We start from the raw sequence: 19,042 nt of genomic DNA, 5'->3' as shown, positions 1-19,042 counted from the left end.
TAGCATTTTGGTTTGGAGTCAAGCAAAACCAAAAGCTCCAGTGTATGAAGTGGAGCTGGGAAGAAGCTTCTAAAGAAAGTCTGTCAGAAGCTCTTAGTCCTGGCATTGCTTTGTGCAGCTCATTGCTTGCATCCTTTTTTTCAGCCCATCATCTGCCTAGGCTTATGACTATGGTCTGCTTTAGCATGTGGGTTTGGGGAAAGCAAAAGGGCAAATCTCCAGCATGTGGGGTGGTGCTCTGGGGTTTCCAAAGGAAGATGGGGGCTTTCAGATGATTTCAGTCCTAGCTCCTTTTTCATCTGAGCATCCTCTTGTGCCATAAACCCTCTTTCTGTAGTTATAGTTAGGTTTTGGGGGAGCATTATGGCCTGGAGCTCCTTTCTGGGTGGAACTGTGAAGAGACCCTGAAAACAATGCGTGGAGTTCAGCAGTTTTCTGCACAGCTGCTGGCTGTGGATTTTTTGCTTCAGCTGGATGCTGAAGCAGTGTGTTTGCATCATTCCTGCATATTTCATTATTTTCCTTTATTTTTCCATTAATTTCCACAGTCCTATTTTCATCTGAATTTCTTTTTCTGGATCTGACAGTGTTACAGATATCACATCATTAATAATTTGGGGAAGCTGTTGAATTCTCACAATTTTCTCATTCTTGTTACTTTGCAAGATATATATTTTTATGTAAGATTTAGAAATTTACATTTTCCCACTATCTTTAATATTAGATTATTTTGAAATTTCGATGAAGAGGGCTCCTTCAATGCATGTGAGGCAGTTCTTGAACAGGAATTAATGGAATGAGATTTTTCAAACTTGGCCACTATTTCAGACAAAGGAAAAAGAAGGCAGTAAGTCAGAAAGATCAAGAGCCTCTGGTCTGAAGTGGTGAAAGTATCAACAGGAAAGATAGAAGGGAAAAAAAGAAATTTTTTTAGCTGTCTAACAGGGCTTCAGTGGCAGGGTAAAGCAAATCAGCCACTGGCTACCTTAAAGTGGCAAAGCCATGCAAGTGCACAGTGAGGAAAAGCAGCTCATCTTCTGTCCCTTTATACACTCCAACACAACCAAGCTACCAGCTGAGTGGTGCTTGTCAGGCTTATCAGATCATGCTCTAATTGTGACAAACAGTGGTGAGTACACAGAGCCAGGCCTTGTAGCTGGCAAAGCCTTGTGAAAACCTGGCTTCTTTTTATCATGATTGTGTTTTGGCCTGAATTCAAATTAAAAAAAAAAACAGTCCAAAACAACAAACAACCCAAAATGAACTATTGGAATAAAGTGCCTTTTCTTGTTATACACATTCTGTTATTTTATTGGTGGTCTTTAAAAGACCCCGTTTCCTTGACATGAAATTTTCAATATGAGTTAATTTCAAAACATTACAGGGGATTTTATGAATCATATGTGTTTAATCTCTGTCTTGCTTTCTCTTTTCTGTTTTCCAGTCTCAGCTAAAATTTAGTGGTAGATAAAGAATAGTTATGTGGTATAAAGTCAAAGTTAAAATTTGGAAAGCTTTGGACATTGTGGATTTAGCTTAAGGTGCTAATAAAGTAGAATTCAAGGGAAAAAAGCATGCGGCCAGTGCAGTGTGAGCAGAAACCCTTAGAAATAACTCCACTCTGTTTTTTTCTGTTAGTGTGTTAAAAAGTTCTTGAATACAATTTCAATATCTAAGATTTGGCTTTTCGTTTCCCCTGTATTTCTAATAGAACAAACAATAGTGCATCTATGCCATGCTGTATCTTCGAGCAAAACATTTCCTTGCAGGCATCTAACCCGGGGCAGTTTGAGAACGACAGCGATGTGCTGTGGCAGCGAGGACCTGCTCCGGAGACCATAGCCTACCACGGGCGCGTCGGAATCAACACAGACGCGCCGGACGAAGCGCTGGTGGTGTGCGGGAACGCCACGGTGATGGGCAGAGTCATGCACCCCTCTGACAGCCGAGCCAAGCAGAACATCCGGGAGGTGAGGCCCGGGCAGCCTTTAGGGCACCTGGGGATCGTTGTGGCCACGCGTGAAGCAGCTGCTGTATCCTGGCTGTGCTGAAATGCTGGCCTAAAGGAGGCAGATGTGCCATTGCTCTCTGAGAAGCGTCACCTACAGGCTGTGGAGAAGGCTCTCTGTGGGGTTGTCAGACAGAGGGGTAACTGGCAGTACAAATACAAATAGAGCTCTGGTAGAGTGGGATGGGAAGATTGTCTGTATTCTTCTGTGTGATGATTGGCCAAATGACTGTGGCAGGCTAGTTGCTCTCTCAGTGGTGTCCTCGATGCCATGCTTAATGTTTCAACATGTAAATCTTGGTATTTTTCCAACTAGGTCGACACAAATGAGCAGTTGAGAAGAATAACACAAATGAGGCTGGTGGAATATGACTACAAGCCTGAATTTGCATCTGTTATGGGAATAAAAGATACCCATGAAACAGGTATAAAGTCAGCTCTGTTCCCATTTTTCATTACAATCTACTGATATTTATTGCGCCATAGTGTCTTTTGATATGCTGCTATTTCATCCTCATTTTTTAGATTACCACAATTTCACACTGTTGTGTATCTCTTGGGGCATAAAAATGCCAAAATTAGGTATTGCTTGTAATTTTATAACTTCTGTTTCAATTCTTAAAGATGGGAAGTTTATTTTCCAGAAGTTTAATGAGAATGAAGTGTGTGCTTGCAAACTGTTTTGTTCTTTCTGCAGAAAAATGAGAATTCTAAAGGCTTCTGGGGTTTTTTTGTGGAATGGAGAAAATCCCTGAAATCCTGGATTTTCTTACCACAGAGAAATTCTACATAATTCTTTTGCCTTGCCTGTAGTTTTTAAAATGGTCAGCAGGTATGCCCAGCGTGTTTCCTGACATTAGTTTTTGTGACTTCCTGAACAGGAATAATAGCCCAGGAAGTGAAGAGGCTTTTGCCTGAAGCTGTCAGAGAAGTTGGAGATGTTGCTTGTGATGATGGAGAAAAAATAGAAAACTTCCTCATGGTTGACAAGGTATGGTCTTGAGGGAGAAAGTGGGGATGTGTATTTAGGCTGTCCTTTCATGTGGGGAGCTGTGAACACATGCTATGCCCCATAAAAACTGTAGTCCCCCACATGTGTTACAGAAATGGTGTTTGATGAATCACTGACAAAAACTGAACCACCAGCTGTTAGTAAAGGGCTGAATCTTTTAATAACAACAAGTATCTATATTAAAAACTGATTACAATACTAAATACATATACAGTTAAAAAGTAGAAGTCCTAACTTTTCTGAATAGAAGTGGATAGTGATTTCATAGCATTGGTTCAACAAGTGGTACTCCAAAACATTATTTTGTGCTTAAGTGTTTCAGTTAATTAAGTGTTCCACAAGTTAATAAACAATGATGGCATTCAGTTTGTTGAATAAAAACTTCCTTATTCTAATCCTGGTATAACCTTTACATACCAAATCCAAGTGCTAGCTCGGGGGGGGGGTGGGGAGGGAGGGGGGATTTTTTTGGCAATTTGAAATGCTTTTTATAGGTTTAAAATCATATGCTATGAAATGGCACACAAAATAGTTAGATGCTCATAGGCCAGAAACACTGCTGAGGTATTGTCCTGTGCTCACTTCTCCTCCTCCTCCTGTGGAAATACAACTGCAAGGGACTGTCAGTCACAGAGTCCAGTCACACAAGGCTGCAGACAGCACTTGTCTCAAGGCAGCCCCTCTGCTGAGTGCTGGTTCACTGCATGCCAAAGTGCATGCACTTCCCAGCTGTTTCCCACTTGCAACTGATAATGAGAAGAGGGAAGTTTTAGAGAAAGTTGTCTTTATCTTGTCTGCATGATATAATTACCATAATGCATTCTTCCATTATTCTATAGAAAACACAGGTTTACACCACCAAACTTGGAGAAAATATCTACGAAAATATTGCATGTCACTTGCCATCATTTGATAGGCTATAAATAATTTAAAGTAAGTCTTCTAGGTTGTATTCCATATAAAAGAAATATGAATTAGATACCTTGAATAAAGCTGCACTTTAAAGAGCACTTCTGGAGATACTGTTGAAAAGGAGACTTTTAGAAAATCTGCTCCATTTGGTCAAGGTTTCAGCCTGTAGCTAATTTTTATGCTAGTAGTAGAGCAGTGGTGGTAGGTGACTCCAAGTTAATTTTACTCTTTAGGCTTTCCAATGATATGGTATGACGCCTGTAGCATCATTTACATTTTTGAATGCCTCCAAAACCTCTTTGGGGTAGTCTGGTTTTTCATCTGGCAGAAGTTTAGGTTGGAGAATTGAGCTTTTGATTCATATCTCTTCCTTGCTGAAATATCACACAAAATACCATCTCAAGCAGTGCCTCACAGTACTGTCATTTGGGCCCATCATGTTCCCTTTCTTCTCTGTGCCTTGGGTCTCTGGAGAGTGCTTGCCAGGATGTCTCCCAGGGATGTGACCTACAACTGGAGAATGCCTACTTTCTGTTCATGCCTGTAGGGTGTGATTCTGCTGTGTACGTGGTCCAAGCAGGAACGGATGGTTACAGCAATGGCTTATTTGCTCCTTATCATTTTCTTGACTAGCTGTCTAGATCTGGATCTGAAATTACTTCACAGGCACTTTGATGTTTTAATATGGTCAGATAAATCTCTGCTTTCTCCTCTTTCTCCTAACAGTTGTGGCAGAGAATATGAAGGTCAATTCCATGACCTTTGGGGTGACAGGATCAGGAGAGATCTGTATCTAACAGTTTAAGATGTATATTGAATTCAGAGATTTGGAACATGTCTTGTTCAGGTGGGACATCAGATTTAAATTTCTGGAGCTCCGAACTCCTGAATAGCTCAGCAGCTTGAATAGTAAATGGACACTGCTTCATTTTCTTTTCTTTCAGTTTGGCAGGTGATGAGACCTTGAACTTTGTTCTCTCATATTCCAAGTTTATATCCAGATAAGTAGGATGTTGGCTGGTGTTGGGTCTCTTTGTCAGTTTGGAGCTGTTGAACTCTGTGAAACTAATTCATTATATTGCATTTGAACCAGGGTCTGCTGCTTTCTAGAGAAATGTCTCAACTATATGCCATTTGCTTTTTTGAGACAGAATCTTTTCTTCTCAGTCATACTGTGTTCAGTACTTTGTCACTAGAGGGGCAGTAAAACTCTAAACAGTATTTTTCCCCTCAAATAGACTGTTCCTTCATTTTGTGAGAAGAGCAATTTTCTCAGCTAGTTGAAGCAATTCATGCTTGATTTGAAGACAATGGAAAGGGCAGCTGCTATGTATCATTGATACAAGGGCGAGTGTCCATATAAGTGATTTCACAGTTCTAGGTACAGGAGATTATTTTGAAGTCACTTTTTATTTAAATGGGCTCTTGGTATCTGGCAATAAGGAAGCTTATGACTTGCCACTGGTAGTATACCCTGATTCTGATTGCATGAAGTGCTGTCTGGTTTTGTGGCGTGCAGTCACCTTTAAAAAAAAGGTGTGCATGGCTTTTACAATGTGAAAGCAAAACTGCTTTTATCTTCTGCATAACTTGACTAGACTGGAACACAGCAACATTAACTACAGTAATAGCTTCATGCAATGGCGCCAGTCTGGTTGGACTTTAGAATGAGAAAGCCATTCTTTTACACACAGCAAACAAAGCACTCTTCTACCATGCTTATGCAGAGGATCAGTAACCATTTTTGACTCAGAAATGGATAAAATACTACCTGGATGATTTTACTGAGGCCATCTCCAACAGCAGATTGCTACCTAGATGATAAGCAGGGGTAGGAGAATGGGAGGCTTTTCCTGGGTAAAATATCCAGAAGGAGTAAATGGAGGGTATCTAAGCTGTTTTAGTTGCAGAGATAATCATGTTGTTAGAACCTACAAGACTACTGTAAGAGACTGGAGAGGCTGAAGGGGACAGCAAAATATTATACAATCACAGCTTGACATCTGGTTTCGTTTTTAATCTGTCTCACTTATCTCTGTGTGATTAATATTATGTGTACAACATAGATAGAAACTCTGATTTGTCTGAGCCTACCTAATGCCTGTAGGGAGATGGCTGGATTTACATTTTGCTAAGGGATTCTAAAATATATGTTCAGCTAAAGCACTGAAAATCAAGTAGTAGATGCCTGTTGGAACAGTGTTAAGTTTTCAACATGGTATGAAGGTAAAATACAGTTTAAATTCTTGGTGTAAAAAGCCCTTTCGCTTCAAATTTTTCTGGAAGTCCTCATTTTCAATTTACTGCAAATTAAATGTCTAGCAAAAGGGTTTTATGGTCATACATGCATCCCATCTGCAGTGAGATAACTTGCGTTCATATAGGTGAATTTTGCACTCACTTCTGCTTGTTATACCTTATTGATGAATATATTATGTATCTACTATGTCCCTACTTTTGTCATTGTTTTCTTCTCAGGATCAGATCTTTATGGAGAATGTTGGTGCTGTAAAGCAGCTTTGTAAACTAACAAACAATCTTGAAGTCAGAATAGAAGAATTGGAACAGTGGAATAGGAAACTGGCCAGGATGAAACGGATCAACAGTTTAAAGTCAACAGTCAGTGAAGAGAGCAAAGTCAGGTACCTCTGGCTGGGACGTTCTCTAACAGCTGTCACACAAGTTGTTAAAGAGATAGAAGTGAAAACTAATTTTGCTTGACAGTAGAGTTCAGCTATTTTCCAGTATTTAAGTTGTGCAAAAGACCCCAAATTTCTCTAATTTTTTTTTAGTCGCTGACAAAATTAATGTTTGAAATGGCTGTTAAATTGCAGTAATTTTTGTAATTGCTGCTGTTGCGTAAAGCAAAGAGTAGATTATGTCCAGTTACAGCTCTGGGACTTGGAAATTGTTTCTAAAGCAAATCTGCAGAGCTTCTTCTGCAAGAAAGAATCTTCTCTGGTGCTTAAGTGGAAGTGATGAGAATTTCCTGTTTCTAAGCCTTTTCCCCAAATTTTCTTCAAAATCAAATGTAGCATTTAAGAGAATTCACCTGAATGATTTAACTGGAGACCTTTATCCTTGAAAATGAATCTGCTGACACTTCTGCCTTTCCCTTTGTAAATGTTAACATTGCAAAAGTAAGTGACATTAACACATTAAAAATGTCTTTTAGTCATTAATTACTTGCTGAAGCATTTGAATGTTAAAGAGATCTTGTCTCTTATAGCAGGTATAGTCGAGCTAGTAGTCTCTTGCCATCAGTAAAATCAGTCCCAATAAAATCCAGGAAGGTGAGTGATATGAAACCCTTGTCTGAGTCATTCACTGTGATTTGCTTTCACTTTCTCTTGCCTGTATCAGGGTATAGGAAGTGGATACCCCTTTTCAAAGAGATCATATGAGTGATGAAATACATATATTGACCTTTTCCAAGACAGTCTTCCTAGGCTGCCAAGTCCTCTTCCTTAATATGAACCAATGCTCATTTGCCTACTTTGCTTTTGCCAGTGCCAAAGAGCAAGAGAAAATAATAGATCAAATATGCTTTGTACCATAATGACAGTCAAATGCTCCGTCACCGAAGACTATCCTACTTGTTTGGAAAGTGCCTTTCTTCTGTATTTGTACCAGTCCTGCTTTTACATGGTCTGAGCACATAAAGCTGCCGAGTTTTAGTTCTGGACACTTACTGAGTTCTTTATTTGATTTTGAAATACTTCAAAAGTATGAAAAATGGCAGGAAGAAAGGACAAGGAGCTGTTATTTTTATCTATCCTTTCTTCTTCTACAATGTTTGTGCCCCCAAACTATCAACAAGTCTTAGGGACCTTTTTAATTACTGAAGTTTTCCTCTGTAGATGTTGACCCCTATATAGTGGTGATCAGGAAAGAAGCAAGGGTGATGTAAAGTCAACCTAGTGTAGTATTTCTTAATCTACTAGTAGTTGCTTGATGTGTGCCACTTGAATTAAACAAACTCTTTTTTTACCCTAGGTTTGTTTGTCAAAGACCAAGGAATCTTGCTCCCTGAAGATTTTCTGGGCGACTGTAATAGCTTTGATCGCTATTATGGCACTATGGTAACAATTAATTAACAACCATTTGACTTGTTTCTCCCTTCTCCTTTCTACTTATCTGAAAGAATATAGCACTTTTTCTTCTTTTCCCCTTCTACTTGAAGAACACAATGTATTAAAATTAATATCCTTGGTAATATTGTAAAGTTGAATCCATTGTATAAAAGTAATGTACTCATGAGATGGACACACAACTGGTCTCTCTCCATGTCACAGTGTATGGTGCACCTTGAGTCTACCTCAGTGGCTTGTACTACAGATGCCAAACTGGACTCTGCATGTTTTATCCAATCATTCTGTGCCTAAGTACAGTTTTTGATGTACAGAGTGATTCTGTTGTGTGAAATGAAGCTGAACTTGTTCCCACTGTGGTGGGCAATTGTGTGACTGGAATTTTAACTTGTGACATTCACTTGTGGAAAGGAAAGTATACTCTGGACTTCTGAGATTGCCATTTTCTGTCTCCAGTCCAAAAACTTGTGGCTTACAATCAACCTCTTTGTGACCTGAGTACTTTGAACTGGTGGTGTGATTCTATTTAGGTTGGAAAGTGGCTGTATTTTGTGTTCAATACAAGTATATGAACACAATACTGTATACAAGTATCTAATCTAAACCCCATTAAATTCAGCTGAAATTTTTCCCACTAAAGGGAAAGTGATCAGGTAGTTAACACTTGCATGACTTCATTTCGACACAATGCTGTCAAGGTATTATTCCTACTGTGTTGCATAAAAAATGGATGTAAATCTACAGAACAATTCTCTTTCTACAGTGCTTTGACCATATGGAGCCTGTATTTACTTAGCATTCATGACAGCCGTTTTGAAAAACATCCAGTTTACAGGCAAGTAGTTAAATTATCATTAGTGAATTCAAATTAGTAGACTCAGTCAAAGACTGTGGATCAATTTGTTTTGGTCCTCAACTCTAATGTCCATTTCTTAATGAATTGTTTTTCTTCATCAGCAGTACCTCAAGTTCTGTTCCAGTCTCTCCCTCTACTACCACAGCAGGTACTGTGTCTCTGCCGTTCTGCATACACATAATTGGCTATTATAAAATGCCAGTACACAGCATTTGTGAAAACTCTATTTTGGTTTTGTTGTTTGCTTTTTTTTTTAGCATTGCAGAGTGAAAGCACAGTTTCTCAGACCACACAGTCCATGAGCAGGATCCCTGAAGTGAATTTCTGTGACATTTTACCTTGTGACAAGGTCTACTGTTGTCCAATTCATCAACTAAAAGTCAAATCTCTAAGTTATGAAAAAAATAATGCAAAGGAAAAGCGTAAGTTGAAAATGTAATTCTTATAATTTGAGCAGAGACTGTATGGAAAGTGTGGGGAAAGGGGCAAGAATCTTTAAAGGTAGTTAGCTTTCTGCAAAAGAGCTTATTCCAGAGGATTTTAAAAATCTTGATATAACTAATCATCACTGCAGTCAACATGTTTTTGAAAAATCAAGTCTGGTTACCCTTAAAAATTTGGGGCCCTAAAATGTCTTGTCTGCTGTCACTGTTTTTCCTTGCCATTCTTGGTAAATTATTTGGTGTGAACTGGAAAGTCACTAATTCCTTTAATTGACCTTTGGTTACAGTTGGATGTGGGTTGCTTAGGGGTAGTAGAGAATTAACAGATGCAAAAAACTGAATTGTGTCACAATGTAGTGGTACTACATCTTTTCCATGGGCAGAGACAGAATGCCAACCACCTGAAAACATAAAACCTAAACTTAAAACTCTGATTGTTAAGGCAAGGGTTGTGAACAGTAGTATTTGAAGGCAGAGCTCTATAAAATAAAATGCTTTTACTGGTATTAATTATTTTACTGATACTGTCTGCCAGATGTTGTGTGTGTAGTGTCTGAGAAGATGCACTGTTTAAAACTTTTATAATATTTATAAGGAAGGGCTAATGCATAAAGATATGCATAACTTGTGGGAATCTGTATTCCTCTCTCCCAGTCCTTAACATATCCAGTGTCTGGAAGCAAGTGTTAATATTACTAAACCAGCATTCATACACTTCCTGTCTTGGCCTTGGGAACAATTCTTGGAGCACAGTCGACAAAGTGAAGTGAAACTGGGGATGGATGCAGTTCAGCCTCTGAAGTACAAATGTCTGCCAGGGCAGGCATTGCCAATTGCTGTGGCACTCTCAGCATGAACTGTTTCAGTGGGACTCACCCACTGGCCATTCTGTACTCTGCAGACAAGCTGTATGGGAGTGGTCCTTGTGATTCTTGTGATCAGTGCTGCAGTAAGCCCTGTGGCAGATAGAGCTCAATACAGCTTTCAAGAGGTCATACCTGAGTGATTTGTATTGCTCTGAAGTCTGAAAGAGTGTTGATTAATTAAGAAGACATCAATCTAATTTATAAATGAGGGAACTGTTAATAGATGAAAATGAAATATGAAAACCTTCTATCCTCAGCTGGCTGCTTCTGATATTAGGTGGAAAGAGAAGATAAGAATAAACACAAAGCATTACCTTCTCAAGGTTTTATGCTCCAAATAGCATTAAGAGTGGATCCAAGAGTGAAAAATCAGCACAGTACACAAGCTACTGAAAGATTTCAGTTCTGCACAAGTTTAATGAACCTGAATATATCCCCAGATGGAAGGTAACAATGTCAATATGAAATCCAAACAGAAGGAAAACCAACAAGCTGTTTAATGTAGCTGTAGCCAAGATAAATGGAAAGGAAAATGTTTTCAGAAAAAAAAGCTAAGCATTACATATGGGGAATAATCATGATAAAAAGTGGATGCTTTAGAATCAGCTGATTAGTCCAGCTCATGGAAAGGTAGAGCTGTTTGAAATGACAATTAAATAAAATACTAATTTAGGAGTTATTACAGACCTTTTGCTGCTCTACATGCAATATTTGAATTCTGTGGGTGCAGACTACTGCACACATTGTAGCTCCTATTCCTTTGCATCCCGGAGCTGTTGATGAAAAGGCTGTTTGGAAAGTTCAAGTAGAAGCAAAAGCATTCATAAGCAAGAGAAAAATTATTAAACAAAAACTCAGCACATCTTTATGTCATCTAGCTTAACGTGACCTTTTTTCCTCATATTTTCTTTTAACCGATTTCTCTGGAGGATTTAGACTTTTGAACTTCCATTGATTTCAATGGAACTGAGGAATGTGAATACCCTTCAGCATTTGAGCCTTTTCTGCTCTCTGCTTCCATGCCATTAGTGCTCACTGCTCTCCCCTTAACGTTAAGTGCCACCAATAAACAGGAGCTGTCCTTACTTGTTGTTTCACCCCAGTGTCTCTCCCCTCACAATAAAAGGTTGCTGGGAGCTCCTGCTGGATTTTGGTCAACCTCAGGCATTCACATTCATTGCTTTCAGAGGGCAGTTAACAGATTCATAGTAAAGTACCACCATGATGAGAAATCATCAGCAGATTTTTCCCACGCTGCTTACAGAATATCGCCACTCACTTGAATTAAAACCATAGAGCATGTGAAAAAAAGATACTATATTTATTGGATGAGTTTTTCTTAATCTCGTCTGAAGATGATGATTTTCCTCATTACATTCTTGCCATGCTTATAGTTCTATATTTGTTATTGAATTGGATCTTCACAGCCCACAAGGGACTTTGAGAAAGCTCTCAGTGTTACTATATGTGAAAGAGTGGAATTTTATTTACAATTTATTGAAGGTTGCTGTGGTGCTTTGTGGTAGTTCTTGGTGTTCCCAGTTGGCACCTTGTATTCAAAATTTAGATTGCAATATCTGAAAAAACAACGAAATGGTAATTCTATGATGAGTAAAAACCCAAGTGAAAATAAAGTTCTATGCTGGTTACCAACTCGGTTTAAATAGTTGAAATCTTAGTGAAGTAAGTCTGTCTTTGTCCTGGTTTTTGTACAAAATTCTGATATTGCTTAATGCTTTCTTCCACCACCTGCAAAAGAATTACAGTTTTAAGTGTTTACTAATCCCAAGTTTTTAATAAATATTCCTATCAACACTTGCATGAGCTGAACTATTTTATCTACATAGAGCAATCTTTTACCTCCACTAGGGGATATAGGTTTTCTACAGAATAGCTCTCTGTTAATGAAAATACAAAATTACAGTGTTTAATGCCTTGCTAGCATATCTGGACTATTAAGAGAAATCAGGAGAAATTGAATATGTGGCAATTAGTTTGTAAATTAAAGGGAGGAATGAGAGAACGAACAGGCTTTTATTAGATCTGCCCCAGGATGAGTGTACATGTGTAAGTGATTGCATGTGTTCAGTAGCCATTTTACTAGGTGTGTGGAACTGTACAATGAAATGGGACAGCAGATGACTACTAAATGCAGCAGTTACCACCAAATCTGGCAGAACCTGTAGATCTGTATGATGAGTTAGTAAATAGGAAATGAATTCAAGGAATAGCTGGCAGCAGTATGAGAATTTTATAAAAAACACAAGACAGGTTAAAATCCCAAAGACAACTTTGTATTACATTGCTTCTGGGCCCTTGGATTCCATTTGTTAATGTTGCTCCATGCTCTTGGTCACCTACTAGCATGAGAAAAGTCTGGATTTTCTTATTTCCCAATACTGAAATGAAATCCAAATCTGGAATGAATGAGAAAACAATAAGGTCAATCCAGCTGTCTTGCTTCAATCTCAGTAATAATGCATTTTGATCCCTGCTTCCTATCATGAAACAGTCATGCTGAAGTCAGAAAGTTTCCTTTGGAAAACATGGTATATTAGAAATGACATTTGATGGAGCGTGTTAGTTTAGGCAAGATCAAGATTTCCCAGTGCCAGTTTCCTGGTAACGTGTCTCTGAACAGATTCTGAGCTGGCAATCTGAGTAGACGCACAGGAATAGCATTAGATGATTTCCCAAGGGCTTGAAGGGCCATTGGCCTTCCCCAGGTTTTACTGTATGGTGGTTATTCAAAAGATCTTTAAAGTTCACTTTTCTAGGCAAGTGTTGAGCAAATTAATAGAATAACAATTTTAAAAAGAGGTCATCAGCTTAAATTACACAGCCTTGTTTCATGTTTGAAGTTACAGAGGTGACATCAGTAAACATGGTGATCATGTTGTTAGACATGTATTAGCTTTTTTAATTTCGTCATGCATCCTCTCTCTGAAGTACTGGCTCAGTCCTCAGTATTTTTACAACACACAATCAAAAATCTAAGTTGTTCCCCTAGTCTGTATCTGCATACCAGATACCTGTAATTCCTAACATGATTTTCTCACTAATAAGAAAGATTTATGTTCAGATTTGTACCAAAGTGCCTGGCTGCACATTGACTTTCAGCTTGGCTCTCTTATAGAAATTGGTGATGTTCTCTGTGTGTGATGAAGTCTTTTCTATTAGGCTATGTTTTGGAAATGCTTTTGTCATTCTGTAGATTTCAAGAACTTGTTTCTTGTTATCTGCAAACTTGTTTTGACTGTGTATATCTTCTTTTGAATGGAGGTGCTTTATATTTTAAAGATCTCTCTCGTGGTTATGCATGTCTTTATTCAAGAGATAATTAACAAAATGTCTTCTGGTTTTGTATGGTATGAATATACTTTGCTGTTACAATTGTGCAAGGCTAATTTGGGTGATGTTTGTGCATTCATCCTTTCGCAGGAAAGAAAAGTGACATGTTACCCAAACAAGATCCCATCAAAAAATTTGGTGGAAGACCTGATCTTGGAAATGACTGTAAGTCCTACATATAAATGAAAAAAATTAAAAATTTAAAATGTTACTTGTATAACTTTCAAGATCTACTTTTAGGTTTGCATTCTGCTTCTGGAATTTAGGGAAGTTTCAGTTATAATTCATCATTATAGAGAATTACCACTTGTGAGTCTAGTTCCTGTGAACAACAGGAAACCTGTGATTCACTGTAATTTTCAGTTTATTCTTACATCTTCATTAGGTTTTTATAGACATTCTGACTGCCCTCTCTAGAGAGTTCTTAGGCTTGGCTTCAGATACAATAAAATGACAAGTGGCATTTCCTTGACAGGAGCTAAAATCTTGTGCTTAATATCATGTGATATTCATGTGCAGGAAACTCATGATACAGTGTGAAGGAAGTGATTGGGGTTTGCCTCATCTCACCTAAGGGATTAAAATGTCAGCTGCTCTAAGGGGCCATCCCTACCTTCAGATCCTGACACTGTCTTCAGAGGAGATGAAATTAAGTTCCTTGACACAGGAAGCTTGGCTTGATTTCAGGTTCCCCTTTTAGTGACTGTGCACTGCTGTCAGAGTCAGCCTGGGCTGAAAATATTGATTCTTTTATGCAAAGATGAGTATCTGCTGACTACATATGTTATAACAGCATGCTCTGGCATTCATTCAGTATGAGCAGGATTATGCCTTGTGTCTTTTTGGTTTATGTGGATCCTCTGTTTTAAGGCTTGGTTGTTGTTGTTGTTGTTTTGTTTTGTTTTTTTAATAAATATTTGATTAAAGAATAGGCAATATTTGGATGATAAAACATCCAGACTTAGACATCTAGACCATGCACTTAAAGCAGGTGAGGAATAGAATTCAGGCTCTGCTTGCTGTCTGGATGTGCCCCAGTGGGATGATCTGGGAAAAAATCATTCCCCTTCTGTTTTTTTTGCATGGGTACCTCAGATAAGATCCTCTGAGGCATCACTATGTTACATGTTGTAATGAGTTGCTGTGTCATAGGCAAATGTTGCCCTGTGCTACTTCTCTGAGATGAACATGCTCAGTTTCCCTCTGACACTTGTAGATCTTTGCATGCTGAAAATTTAGTATATGCTACCATGCAGAGATTTAATAATCAGAGAACAGATCACCCTATACTCATCAAGTTTCTCTGCAAAGTAGGGAATGGTAGCTGTGGTACAGAGGAACAGAAACACAAACCCAGTGTGCACAGCCTGATGTAGAGGGCTTGGGTCTGCTGAACCAAGTCCTCCTTGTGCTTTCTGCACCACATTGTAAGACCAGGTGAAGGGTCTGCAGAGGAAGCTGTATGAGGAGCCGCTGAGATCCCATATTTTCTTCAGCCTAGAGAAGAGGACACTGAGGGGACACCTCCTGGTGGCCCACAGTTTCCTCATGAGGGGAAGAGAAGGGGCAGACGCTGATCTCTTTGCTCTGGTGATCAGTGATAGGACTTGAGGGAACAGCATGAAGTTGTGTCAGGGGAGGTTTAGGCTGGGTATTAGGAAAAGATTCTTCACCTTGAGGTTGGTCAGGCACTGGAACAAGTTCCCCAGAGAAGTGGTCATGACACCAAGGCTGCCAGAGTTCAGGAAGGATTTGGACAGCACTCTCAGACACGTGGTATCTACCTAAGGGAAAAACAATGTTATCATGGCTATACTCATCATCTCTCTGTAGTATATTACAAAACTCTTGCAAAAACAAAAGTTCTTGCAAGTTCAAGGCAACATTATAAAAAGAAATTATCATTTTCATTTAAGTTGGGTAGTTTTTTCCCACAGGGAATTAGAAACAAGTTTTGTTGCATTCCATATTTTTCCTCTCAACAAAGATGAAGTCTTTCAACTTTGTGGTTACTTGAATGGATATGGCTTCTAGTACATGAAAATGACTATTGACACACTTGAGTTTTCCTTGGGCTGCCATCAAAGTAGCCTTCAACATCTGTGCAAAAGAAAATGGTGCAATGTTAGATTCCCAGGATATTTTTCCTTGCAAAATGAACAAGGTTCTTATCTCCAATGGCAGAATGATGGTAATCAACCAGAGGCTTGTAACTGAGTGCTAATTTGGATCTGCAGCAAGTCCTGTAGTGGCAATCAAGGCAGTAGACTAACTGCAGTTTTACTATGCTCTTATCTATTACTTCTGAAATAATCAAGAAAAAACTATTATTCTTAATATTTTTAGGGATTGATACAACAGTCAGTTCCATACAGATTTTGCAAACTCAGCAAAGCATTGACAACCGCTATTGTAGTAAAAATCTGCAGTGCAGGTAGGTGAATTTTTAATAATTATTATTTTATTATTTAATGGAATAATAAAAATAATTGTTTTATTTTGCCATAGTAGAATAAAACACCATTATTGTGGCCTGGCTGCCTGGCTGGCTTCTGCTCACAGTTGTTTCCTCTCGCATGCAGTAGTCTTTGATACCTTTTAATGTTTTTTTCTGTTTAAATTTAAATGCAATTTCCATGTTTTGGTGAAGATACTGTCTATCTCAAAATCCCATGTGCATTAATACAACCTTTTCCAGCTCTGGAAACTACAGCTATGTTATCCCTATTAACAAATACACGCCCATGGATGTAGAAATCTCACTGGAAATAAAGTAAGTACAATAAAAGGAATACACGCAAAGGACAATAGTGGTTCTTCATTTGATAGAAATTCTTGCCTGATGTCTATGGTTACACAAATCTGTCTTATTCAGAGGAGTGGGAAAAATCTATGCACAACTAAACTGTGCATAGATTTTGGGTAGATTCCTTGCTGTTGCATAGGCCCAATACCATTCTCAGCTCAAGGAAAATTTCACCTGAAGTTGCAGGTATTGAAATCCAGAAGTTTGAGCTTCAATCCTAATAAGCATTTGAGCAGACATGTGTGTGTGTGTGTGTGTGTGTGTGTGTGTGTGTGTGTGTGTGTGTGTGTGTGTGTGTGTGTATTGGCAGGATTGTGGTCTCTGGCCTAGGGATCTGGTTTTTCTTTTGTTGTAGAGAAACATTATTAGGAGCATAACATGAGTAACTCCAGAATGCCTTCTTTAGGCCTGTTGTGCCAGGCCCTATAAGAAGGGGATTCTTGTGCAGGAACTTTTGGTGTGGCATAAAATTGTGACTTACAGCTGGGAAAAGCAGCAGACTGCTAAAATAACTCCTTTCAGCAGGTATTTTCTCCTGAAAAGCCTACCTCCACCATGTTCTCCCAGAGGGAACAAGTAATTTATTTTGGAGTTTTATTCTGAGAAAGGCCAGCAACAGCCAGAACAGCTGCCAAACAATCTGCTTGACAACAGTTCATGACTTCTGTCTCTGCAACAAAGGACTTGTCCAGTCTTTTGATCTTCAATGCTATCCCCGTAAACATCTGCATTTTTCAGATAAGATTAAATATAAGACTACCCCTGAAGTGTCTGCTTGTTTTCTACAGCCACTGAAAATTTGTCTTTTAAATGTATGCCATTATAATCCAATAGTATATCCCTCCCATGTAGGGATTAATACATCATATTCAGAGTTTCACTGAGTATGACTGTATTTTGAATATTGGTTTGTGGTTTGGGGGCAACTGATTTTATTTTTAATAAAGTCATTTATCCTTATTTTTCTCTGTTTCTTGAAGCACCACAGAACCATTAATTATATTTCTCTGCAAAGTCACATTTGGAAATTATTGCTCCCATTATTCTTCCAGCCAAAAAAGTAGGAAGAATTTCCAAGAAACCACACAGGTAAGACTTTTATAGCAATACTCTGGGGTTTAGGAATAATTTTTATGAAATAAATGGCTGCAAAATTCTGATCTTTGTTGAAGTACTAGAAATCCAAATGCTGGTACTTTGAGTCTGTCAGTCATGGCTGGCTTTGGCATGGCCATAATGAGATGCAGTCTTTTTGTTGGAGTTAGTTTTCTGCTGACTTGTATAAAAATATGTCCAATAATTCTCTGAAAGGACAGTTTTGATTCTGCTTCAGCCTAAGCCACCACTACAACTCATTATAACTCCAGAGATACTTAAGAAATGGGAATAACTTATCACTCAGAGCTTTAGGAAAGTCCTCCAAATTCTCATCTACTTTATGGCTTCCATTATTATCTTACGGGTAATTAATTCCAGTTTTAAAGTCTAGAATTTGCTGGTAACAATGGTAGTATTCTGCTTTATTTCTGTGTGAACAGGAGTTTACCAGTAAATCCCTCTAGGGAAAATTCTTCATTTTAAAAGCAAAATTGTTTATGTGTTATTCTCTGGGTTGCCTCAATGGGGATAAAAGCTGGTGAAACAGTTAGCTTTTCCCAATAAAAAATATTTAGTGACCAGGTCTTGCAAATCTTGCAGCACCTACAGTAAATTGATGAAGGCTTTAAACTTTTTTCAAGTTTCCTGGGCATACAGGCCACCTTCAAGGCCCCCATTTGTCAATGTTTGTTCAGAAATGTTTATTCTGGCTAAAACAGTAGGAAAGGCAGAAGCAGTGATAATAGCATTTCTGAACACATTGTAGGAGAAACATCTCTGAATTTGGAAATAATTTCCAATTTTTTCTGGAGAAGAGTCTTCAGAATTTGGATCTATGATCCCATACATAACACGTTTTTTATTGATTTTGTTTATTTGTTTGTTTTTTGGATTTTTGTGCTTAGTCAGATAACAGCACTTGAGATACCTCCAGCTGGCTTTTTGCTCAACTTTTCAAATGTCTTTGCAAAAAATTTCAGGCTCCTCTGTAACAGTGGCTTAGTCAACTGAAAGCCCAAATTTTCCAAGTTTTGACCTGTCTGCTGTAATTTCAACAGAATGGAAATTAAGTCAGACATAGAGAGCTTCACAATGCAGAAATGTCCTTGAAGCTTACGGACAAAACTGGTCAAAGAATTTTCCTGTGTCAACCTGAAATCCACATCAAAAGACTAAAGCTAACTAGCCTCCAGCAGCAGTGAGCTTTCAGATTTGATGTGACTCAGAATAGAAATGCTGCCTAGTTGAAGAGGTTTCTTTTAAGAGGATTTTTCTAGGGATGGGAAGGCTTATTCCCACCAAAAGGCAGAACAGCAATCATTTGGACTCACCAGTCCCATTTGAGTTTTGTCATGTGAACATATTGTATCCAGCAGAGAGGATGTGTCAGAAAGTGAAGTGAGGAGAGAAGGATGAAGGAGTTGAGACACTAGAAATATAAGTTACCATGGATCATTAGGTGAAAGAGAGGTGAGGATTGAATTTTGTTTTGTTTATTGTAGCATAAACATTTCAGGTACAAAATATGTTGTTTCACTTTTGCATGGCAGAACACTGTAACAAAAAATGCCATGAAACCTTGCAGGTGTCTATTTCTGA

General features: G+C 38.4%; 1 protein-coding gene across 1 annotated transcript in view; it reads left to right on the top strand.

Moving 5' to 3' along the window:
• Positions 1 to 19,042, top strand: part of MYRFL (myelin regulatory factor like) — a 41,832-nt gene that overhangs the window by 21,550 nt on the left and 1,240 nt on the right. Inside the window, exons 11-23 of the mRNA XM_059846929.1 lie at positions 1,770 to 1,970; positions 2,325 to 2,433; positions 2,890 to 2,999; positions 6,411 to 6,574; positions 7,162 to 7,225; positions 7,929 to 8,014; positions 8,787 to 8,858; positions 8,981 to 9,027; positions 9,137 to 9,301; positions 13,630 to 13,704; positions 15,886 to 15,973; positions 16,238 to 16,312; positions 17,326 to 17,434. Coding sequence (XP_059702912.1) covers positions 1,770 to 1,970; positions 2,325 to 2,433; positions 2,890 to 2,999; positions 6,411 to 6,574; positions 7,162 to 7,225; positions 7,929 to 8,014; positions 8,787 to 8,858; positions 8,981 to 9,027; positions 9,137 to 9,301; positions 13,630 to 13,704; positions 15,886 to 15,973; positions 16,238 to 16,312; positions 17,326 to 17,434 — 1,365 coding nt within the window. The remainder of the gene's footprint in view (positions 1 to 1,769; positions 1,971 to 2,324; positions 2,434 to 2,889; positions 3,000 to 6,410; positions 6,575 to 7,161; positions 7,226 to 7,928; positions 8,015 to 8,786; positions 8,859 to 8,980; positions 9,028 to 9,136; positions 9,302 to 13,629; positions 13,705 to 15,885; positions 15,974 to 16,237; positions 16,313 to 17,325; positions 17,435 to 19,042) is intronic.

This window comes from Haemorhous mexicanus, chromosome 5, assembly GCF_027477595.1.
Source record: "Haemorhous mexicanus isolate bHaeMex1 chromosome 5, bHaeMex1.pri, whole genome shotgun sequence".
Classification (NCBI taxonomy): Eukaryota; Metazoa; Chordata; class Aves; order Passeriformes; family Fringillidae; genus Haemorhous; species Haemorhous mexicanus.
Note: the sequence above shows the minus strand (reverse complement) of the source record. Positions and strands in the feature narration are given on the sequence as shown.